Source organism: Galeopterus variegatus, unplaced genomic scaffold, assembly GCF_000696425.1.
Source record: "Galeopterus variegatus unplaced genomic scaffold, G_variegatus-3.0.2 Scaffold2402, whole genome shotgun sequence".
Taxonomy (NCBI): Eukaryota; Metazoa; Chordata; class Mammalia; order Dermoptera; family Cynocephalidae; genus Galeopterus; species Galeopterus variegatus.
Genome location: NW_007728513.1, coordinates 114,772 through 124,185, shown reverse-complemented (window position 1 = coordinate 124,185; position 9,414 = coordinate 114,772). Strand labels below are relative to the sequence as shown.

Here is a 9,414-nt window from a genome sequence, read left to right as displayed (position 1 = left end):
CCGGGACGCGGCGCTGGCGGCCGTGCGGCGCCAGGCTGCGCGCTGGGAGCTACCGCTCACCATCGTGGCCTACGCGGACCTCTTCGGGGGCTGGACGATGGACGCCGTGGCCCGCAGCACGGCCGGCTCTGGCCGCAGCCGCTCCTGCTGCACCTTCTGCGGGGTGCTGCGACGCCGAGCGCTGGAGGAAGGGGCACGCCTTGTGGGAGCCACGCACATTGTGACGGGTGAGCACAGGCGCCGCAACAGGAGTGGCCGGTGGGAGGAACCGAGGCCCGTGTGTCGGCGAGGGGTGGGCCCTGAAAGGGGACTGAGGCACATGCCCAGGATGTGGTAAAGACGACCACAGGCGTGACCTAAGGGGAGGGTCCAAGTAAAGAAACAGGGAGATGCGCATGCGCTAGTGTGGGGCCTGCACTTAGTGAAGGTTCCCACGCTTGAGAGAGGACGGGGCCAGGCAGAGCCTGACAAAGGCCTGGGTCTTGGCCACCGTCTTGGTCTACATAGATTGACAAAGGGCTGAGGGGTAAGATAAAGTTAGTCTATGGGGATTCGATCTTTAGTTCTTTATTTATTTTTAATTGTTTCTAACATTCTTAGATTCTCATGGTTCAGCTTTCATAATCCATCTCTGTCTCCGGAAAGTATCTGCACCGCTTAACTTCTTTTCTTTGTTGTCCTCTCCTCTCTGCTGTAACTCTTCTGTACTGTCACTCATGCATTCCTTCAACAAACAGCGGCTGATTTTATACTGCACGCTAGGATCAAACTGTGACCATAGCAGACTTTTAACCTCTCTGCACTTCTACTTTCTCATCCCTAAAGTAGTAATATTAATAGTACCTAGTGCGTGGACTTATGACAGATTAGATTAGATAGTAGGAGTAAAATGTATATATGTGTGTGTGTGTGTGATATTTTACATATAGGAGTAAAGTGTATATATGTAATCTATATTATAATTATATTACATTCAAAATATATAGAATATGTACCATAGAATATATATTACTTTTTTTAACATATGCTATTATCATCATCAGGCAAGGACTGAGAATACGGTTTTGCACAAGTCCCTGCCTTTGCACTGTTCTCAAATATAAAATTATAAATCATAAATGTTACTGAAGAAAATTACATGGATATGTGTGCAAAAAAAGGGCCTTACGACATGGAGGGAGGGGATCGGGGAAGTCTTTCGAGATCTAATGGCTCTAGGTGAAGGGTAAGGGCTTGGGGGGAGGTTGTTCCGGGCAGAGGAAACAGGTCAGTTTGAGATGCCCCGAGAAGTCCAGTGTGGCTGGAGGCCAGAGAACAAGGGGAGATGAGTCTGGAGAGGGGGACAAGTTCAAGCCTTACCCTTTGGGCAGTGGAGGAACCCGCGAAAGTGACATGAAGAGAGTTTCACTTTGAAAAAGCTCACCCTGGCTGTGACGAGGAACCTGGGTTGGAGGGGCAAGGACAGAGCCAAGGAGACCATTTAGGAGGGAGACAGCTGTGGTCGTCTAGGTGAGAGATGATGGTTGTAGGAAACAGGAAGGAGAGAATCAACATATTTGAGAGGTATGAAGGCAAAAATACCTTTGGCTCTCTCTCTTCTTTCACCATGCTAGGGCATAGCCTCTGGGGAAGGCAGCCTGAGCTCCCTTCACTGGTGCGGCCCTTCCCTTATTGTGTAACCTTGGACAGATCCCTGGATCTCTCTGAGCTTCAGCTTTCTCTGGTGGAAAATGGGGAGAATAATCCTTTCCACACGAAAGCAGTCTGTATGGAACAATGAGACATTGCCTTGGGTTTTAAAATTAATTTGTTAGAATCACTTATTAATTGTACTTGTAAAAATAATGAAGGCTTCCAGGAAAATCCCTCACTTGTAAGGTGGTTTTTACCCTTTGTTTATGCACTCTATTTTCAAAGGCATATTGTAATAATTATGGTAATGATTATTACAGAATCAGGAAGCTCTTAAGTGGGTTTGTAATGACAAGGTGTGGAACAAATCCAGTCTCCTGTGATTAATGGGTTTACAACTTCAACTCAACAGACAAAACTATTGGACAATAAACATTTAACCAGATGTAGTTTCCAGTAGCAAACATCCCTGGTCTCAAGGTCACAGGCCTTGGCCGGTCACTGGAAGGTAACTATTACTACAAACAAAATTAAAGCAAAGTTTTTGGTGGGTTTTACCATATAGACCAGGGTTTCTCAACATCAGCAGTACTGATATTTGAAGCCAGCTAATTTTTTGTTGTTTGGGGGCTGTCCTGGGCATTGTAGGATTTTAGCAGCATCCCTGGCCTCTACCCACTAGATGCTACCAGCACCCCCCATGCCCCCGTGCCCCCACACCCATACATTGCCAAGTGCCTCTGGAGGGTGGGAGGGCAAAATCAACCCTGCTGAGAACTACTGGTAGAGACTCAAGTAGAACTTGACAAGATACAGAATACATATAGATTTAGCTTCACTTTTATAGTGACTGGTGTGTAAATACTTCTCCCTGTTCTTTCTAAGCAAAGATAACACAAAAACACTGCAGTCTGTGTTGTCAGATGCACTGTGTCAAGAACTATTAGTTTTCTATGGCTGCTGTAACAAATTACTACAAATTTCATGACATGAAACAACACAAATTTATTGTCTTGCAGTTCTGGAGGTTAGAAGTCTGGCAAGGTTCTCACAAGGGAGAATCCATTGCCTTGGCTCTTCTAGCTTCTAGAAGCCTCTTGCATTCCCCGGCTGGTGGCCCCTCCCTCCATCTTCAAAGCCAGCAATGGCAGGTCGAATCCTTCTGCAGTTTACATCACTCTGAGCTTGTTTCTGTCCTCACATCTCCGTTTCTGACTCTTCTGCTTTGTGATTACATTGGGCCCACCTGGGTAATCCAGTCTGCTCTCCCTATTTTAAAGTCAGCTGATTGGCAACCCTAACTCAACATGTAACCTTAATTCCCCTTTGCCATGTAACCAAATATATTCACAGGTTCATGGGATTAGGACATGGACACCCTGGGGAATTGGGGAGAGTAGCCTTCCTACCCCACCAGCTCGCTCGAGAATCTCCATGGAATGCCATTTTGCCTTTTGTGTAGTTTGGATTAGTTTTACTGAGGTTGATCAGGTATTTGCAGCATAAAGCATTTTTACTCCCTGTGGGAAAGGGTAACTAGCACTAGGTCTGGTATGCAGTAGGTGGGTGGCAAACGACGGTACCCCAAAGTTGCTCCGGGGGAACTTGTGTGTTTCCCTATCGTTTCTTGCTGTACACCCGGGATCTCCTGGTCCTGGCTGCCCCACAGTACGGTACCTGGGGATCTCCATGACCCTAGCACCTCGCTCCCACCTGCTCCCCATCTCTACCTGGGTGTTGGGTGCCCTGGGAAGAAGTGGGGGTCCATGACCAGCAGGCCCCCCGCACCCCACCTCACCTGCTCCCATCTCTCCCGTTCAGGACACAACGCTGACGACATGGCCGAGACTGTGCTCATGAACTTCCTGCGGGGCGACGTGGGGCGGCTGGCCCGGGGCGGGGGCCTGGGCTCCCCGGGCGAGGGGGGCGCCCTGCCGCGCTGCCGCCCGCTGCAGTTCGCCTCGCAGAAGGAAGTGGTGCTGTACGCGCACTTTCGTCGCCTCGACTACTTCTCCGAGGAGTGCGTCTACGCGCCCGAGGCCTTCCGCGTAATAACTTCGTATAGCATACATTATACGAAGTTATACGAATATTTTAAAAGCCAAACTACAGTAACACTTAGCAGCAAAACTCTTACCAAGTCCTGATTCCTGACAGTATGTTCTCTCTCAGATTCTAATGTAATACGAAGACTTTTAGCTCTGTCATCCAGAATTTCATTAGTTTTTTCAAGTGTCTTGATTTTATCCTACAAAAAAGATATTAAGATTAGTAATAATTACTCATTACTTTTACTTTCATTTTCAGAATGTAATCCCAAGAAGGGAATTTTACCTTATATTTAATTGCTTCATCACGAAGAATCATATTTTGTTTCTTGGTTTCTTGAATATATTTCTTTGATTCCTTGATCTATATAAAATAAAGCATTCAGAATTCAAAAATATAAATTATAGTTCTACCAAAACATATTTCCAAATAAGCGACCCCTTACAGAAGGAAGCAGTGCTTTACACATATGACTGCTTAGATCTGAATGGTTGGTAGGAAATAATAAGAAAATATGATTTAACAATAGTATAATAACTAAATTTATAGTAACTATAAAACAGGCAGAAATAATTCAAGCAGGAACAATGGGGAACAAAACTAAAAAAATCATTATACCTTTTGTTCGTAATCTGACAGCTTTTGTACAAGTTCTTGATTTTCTCTTGTGATTGCCCCGGGATCGGGATCGGGCCCGGCCCCCTGCCTCTGAAACTGTCCCCACCTTCTAGTGACTCCGGGTCTCCAGCTGAGATCCCCCAGAGGGGACTGCCTGTAAATAACACTGTGAATTAACACTGTGAATAAACCCGTTACCTTGCCCGGGGCCTTCCATGTGGGATTGGGAGGGCAACGGGGAACCAGTGACGTGGAACTCTGTGGAAGCTGGGGCACCAGATGTGTGGGTCTGGTTCTGAGGCAGGAGGGGACTGGGAGCCTGGAGGCCTGGGTCTGAGAGAGGAGGGGGCCAGGACTGGTTCTGGGGACCCCAGATGGACAGGAGGAGGGGCCTTAGGCTGAGCTGCTGAGTCTCAGGGAAGAGAGGCCTGGGGACCCAGGTGCTGTGTCTGAGGGAGGCGGGGGCCAGGACTAGGTCTGGGCTGGTGACCCCAGACAGCTGGGTCTGGAGGAGGATGGAGCTGGGGACCCCAGACATCTGGGTTTGAGGGAGAAGGGGACTGAGAGCCTGGACTCCTGGGTCTGAGGGCAGAGGGAGCTGAACAACCCTCCATTCCAGAGAGAGAGGGGATTAGGGGGCTGCTTGCTGAGCACCCTTGCTAGGTCTGAGCATGCTCGGGATAGTCCTAACCCTCCTTGATCACCTTGGGCCAGATGCTTCCTGTTTGCTTGCCATGTGATAAGCAAAGGCACATGACTTGACATGCAAAGTCATTCACAGTTACCATCATGATGCTTCCCTTCCAGTGCTTGTGTACAGCAGACACTCACTACACCATCTCATCTCATCCCACCACGACCTCACTGGCTGCCTGAGCCTCAGTAAATGTTGGAAAGGACAAAACTCAGGGCTGGCTCCAGAGCTCTCCAAGATTGTGAAATGCCCCTCCCCCACCCATCCCTGCCTTTATCTCCTGGTGTCTCGTAGGTTAGGAGGGGCTGGGTGGGCACCCCAAACCTTAGGCTCTGGAGGCAGAGCTCGGTGAGCCTGGGTCAGTGACTTAACCTGTCTGATCTTCCATGTCTTCCTCTGAAAATGGAATCAACACCCACTCCTCCCCCATCAAAGCACTATTGGGAGGGAATGGAAGATCAGAGAGGGGAGAGAGGTCAAGGTGCTCAATGAATAGTGTCAGACTTGGTTATTCATATTAAGGTTTGGCCAGCAGAGGGCTTTGGGTTTCAGGGTTGATGCCCCACAGGTACAGGAAGGTGTGAGGCCCTGAAGCTTCCTGGGGAGACTTGGTTTTCTCAGTCCTTACTCCAAGCTTTACCGGATGGGCTCCTAGTCAGGAATGCTTTCCCTTGCCGGTCGTCCTGCTCAAATCCTCCAGGATCCTCCTAGAAGTCTTCCTCATTTCATACCTTTGGTCTCACCCAGCCCAGGGCATAAGATAATCCCAAACCACAGCCTCTTTGTCCTGTCCCCACTGTGTGGCCATCCAAACTCTTCGGGTGTCATTTCTGTTAATTATGCATTCAACAAACGTTCATTGAGCACCCTCTCTGTGTCAGGCACTCCTCTAAGTGCTAGGAATACCACAGGGAACAAAAGACAAAAGTCCCTGCCCTTGGGCCGGCCCGTGGCTCACTCGGTAGAGTGCGGTGCTGATAACACCAAGGCCCCGGGTTCGGATCCCACATGGGATGGCCGGTTCGCTCACTGGCTGAGCGTGGTGCTGACAACACCAAGTCAAGGGTTAAGATCCCCTTACCGGTCATCTTTTAAAAAAAAAAAAAAAGTCCCTGCTCTCATGAAGTTCACAGTCTGGGAGGAAGGGACAATAAGCAAATAAATATATAATGTCAGGAAGATAAATGCTACAAATTTTTTAAAAATAAGGAGACAGAGGAACACGGGAAGAGCTAGTTTTTATAAAAGTCAGGGAAGTGCAAGCCTCTGAGGAGATGGCATTTGAGCAGAGACCCACATAAAGAACAAATCACGAAGCCATCTTGGGGACAAGCTTTCCAGGTGGAGGGAACTGCCAGTGCAAAAGCCTAGAGGTGGAAATAAGCTTGGCAAGTCCCTGAAACAGCAAGGAGTCCAATTTGGCCAGAGCAGAGTAGTCGAGAAGAATAGCAAGAGATGAAATGAGCCAGGGGTGGGTCATGCATAATCTGAGGAGGTGAGAAGGACTTGGATTTTATTCTAAGAGGGGTTAAGCCATTGTAGGGCTTTGGGCAGGGAACGGATCCAATTCCCATTCTCTAGAAATTACTCCACCTGCTGTGAGGAGAATGAACTGTAGAGGGCGCAAAATGATCAAGATGGATTATGCGGGATGAGTTGTGCACCAGGCACTGTGCCAAACACTGCTTCGTGTGCTCGGTGATGTGAGAAATGGATTTTCATGCCCAGTTTTTTTTTTTTTCCAAAAGATGACCGGTAAGGGGATCTTAACCCTTGACTCGGTGTTGTCAGCACCACGCTCGCCCAGTGAGCAAACCGGCCATCCCTATGTGGGATCTGAACCCGTGGCCTTGGTGTTATCAGCACTGCACTCTCCTGAGTGAGCCACAGGGCCGGCCCTTCATGCCCAGTTTTAAGAAGGACTAACCTGGGCCGGCCCGTGGCTCACTCGGGAGAGTGCGGTGCTGATAACACCAAGGCCACGGGTTCGGATCCCACATAGGGATGGCCGGTTTGCTCACTGGGCGAGCGTGGTGCTGACACCACCGAGTCAAGGGTTAAGATCCCCTTACCGGTCATCTTTAAAAAAAAAGAAGGACTAACTTGTGGCCCCAAAAGGTGAAGTAACTTGCCCAAGGTCACACAGCAAATCAGGAAACAAGCTGGGGCTTGACCCTTTTGCTCTGCCACCTGCTGAAGGGGACCTGTGTTCTTGTTGCAGGTGTGCCTCTGATTCACTCTGTGGCTTTGGGCAAGGGACCTTTTCCCTTCTATTTAATAAAATTTCTCCCTCCACATGAGGAGGTGGGCGGTTGGTTAGATTTCTGTTGTGGTTTAAAGCAGCACTATCCAACAGAAATATAATATGAGCCATTTGTGTAATTTTAAATTTTCTAGTAGTCATGTTTTTAAAGGGGAGGAGGAGGACAGGTGAAATCTTAATAATATATTTTGTTTGGCTCACTATCTATAAAATATTATAATTTTAACATGTAATCAATATTTAAAAACTTCAATGAGATATATATTATTTTTCTTTCATACTGCATTTCCGAATGTAAGTGTGAAGTTACACTGGCAGCCCCTCTCAGTCCAGATTCACCGCAGTTCAGTCACCACATGTAACACTTGACTGCCCTACCCGACAGCTCAGGTTTACAGCGTGCATTCTAGAGCCAGGCTGCCTGAGTTCAAAACCAAGTCTGCCCCTCAAGCTGTATGACCTTTGGCAGGTCCCTCATCTGTACAAAGAGGGGAGGAATCGTACTTACACCCTATGGTTATTGTTAGTAAATAGGCATCAGTGCTTCTTAAAAGAGCTCCTGGTGGTTAGTGAGCACTCCTAGGAGCTTGCTTTTAGACTGTTTCCTGCCTTCCTCCTGGGGACTTCTGAAGAGCCGGGGAAGGTGCTGTTCTCAGTCATGGACACAAGGTGTCACTGTGACCACACCTGTGCATCGAGTGGCCATTGACAGCAAATCCAGGTCTCCTTCCTCTGCCCAGAAAGGGCGCTCAGCCAGTTCCCATTCCCTCAGGTCTCTGAGCAAGTCCTCAAGGGCGAAGAGACACAAGCTGGCAGAGACCTTAAGATCCCATATAAACATAGGAAATCTTTTTTGATCTCAAGACCCCTGTGTTCATTCATTTAACAAATATTTACTGAGCACTTAATTTGTGACAGCAGAGAACAAAAAAAATCTTCCCCCGCGGGAGGAAAATAACAAGAATAAGTAGCACAGCATATATAGTATGTCGGCTGGTGATAAATAGGAGGATGGGGAGCATGTCACATAGAAGTGGTGGATAGAGGAGGCCTGAAGGAGAAGGTGGTATTCAAGCAAAGACCTGTACGAGGCGAGGCAGAGAGCTCTGCAGATCGGCGGAAAGAGAGCTCCTCAAGGGACAGTTACTGAAAACTCTCTGAGGTTGGAGGAAAGGCTGGAGTGGAGTGATGGAGGCACGAGTGGAGGAGAGAGGTAAGAGGCACATGGCTCAGCTTTGGTTTTGAGTGAGGTGGGAGCCAGGGAGGTTTTTGAGCAGAGGAGTGATAATGATCATCCCTTTGTTCACACAGCAAACATGTTCTGACACCTCCTAGGAGCCAGGCCCTGCACAGGGTGGTGGGTAACAGAGCTGAGGCAGCTCCAGTCCCGGGCCTCAATGGGCTCTCTGTCTGGTGGGGGAGGAGGGCACAGACACTGGCAAGTCAAGACCCAGAGGTATATGTGCCGCCATGGGGTTAGGAAGGACATAGGGGAGCCAGAGCTGGGGCATCTAACTCATCATGGAATGCTTCCTGAAGGAGGTAGTGTTTAAACCAAGACCCAGGAGACGAGTAAGAATGAGCACAGGAAAATGTGAGACAAGGGCAAATGTAGCAGGCAGAAAAAGAGCAGGCACAAAGGCCTGCAGGCACAGGGGCACTGGGTGCCTGCAAGAAATTGCTACTCCTTATGCAGGAAGGGGGCAGGGGAGGCAGTCCCCCCCTGGTCAGAATGCTGCAGTAAATGGACATTCACTGGGGGTGACGGGGATTTAGGAAGGGTTTGGAGCAGATAGGGCTAGCTCTGAGTACCAGAAAGATCCCTCTGGGATCATGTCTGGGGAAGACTGGAGAGGAGGAACCTAAAGTTCAGGGAAGACTGAAGCGGGGCAAACTTATAAGCCAGAAGGCCAGAGAGAAGGCTGGGGCAAAGGTCCAGGAATGGATCTGGTAGCCAAAATGGAGACAGTGGCAAGGGCACTGGAATGGTGGGAACAAATATGAGGGCTGTTTAAGAAGCGCTTACCAGGAGCTGGAAATCCCACTCGACACCAAGGGTATGTTTCATGAGCATTAAGAGCTCCTACATGGGGCCAGCCGGTGGCGCACTGGATAAGTGTGCCGCTTGGGAAGCGTGGCGGCGCTCCTGCCCGAGGGT

General features: G+C 48.9%; 1 protein-coding gene and 1 long non-coding RNA gene across 2 annotated transcripts in view; one reads left to right on the top strand and one right to left on the bottom strand.

The window, feature by feature from the left end:
* CTU1 (cytosolic thiouridylase subunit 1) overlaps positions 1–3,754 on the top strand; it is a 7,769-nt gene extending 4,015 nt beyond the window's left edge. The window contains exons 3-5 of the mRNA XM_008581604.1: positions 1–227; positions 3,454–3,680; positions 3,734–3,754. Coding sequence (XP_008579826.1) covers positions 1–227; positions 3,454–3,680; positions 3,734–3,754 — 475 coding nt within the window. The remainder of the gene's footprint in view (positions 228–3,453; positions 3,681–3,733) is intronic.
* Positions 3,755–3,772: 18 nt separating this feature from the next.
* Positions 3,773–4,334, bottom strand: LOC103597726. The gene is made up of 3 exons (XR_551128.1): positions 4,300–4,334; positions 3,967–4,044; positions 3,773–3,880 (listed from the first exon to the last, which is right to left on the bottom strand). It is a non-coding gene; the product is annotated as an uncharacterized LOC103597726 (long non-coding RNA).
* Between the last annotated feature and the right edge of the window lie 5,080 nt (positions 4,335–9,414).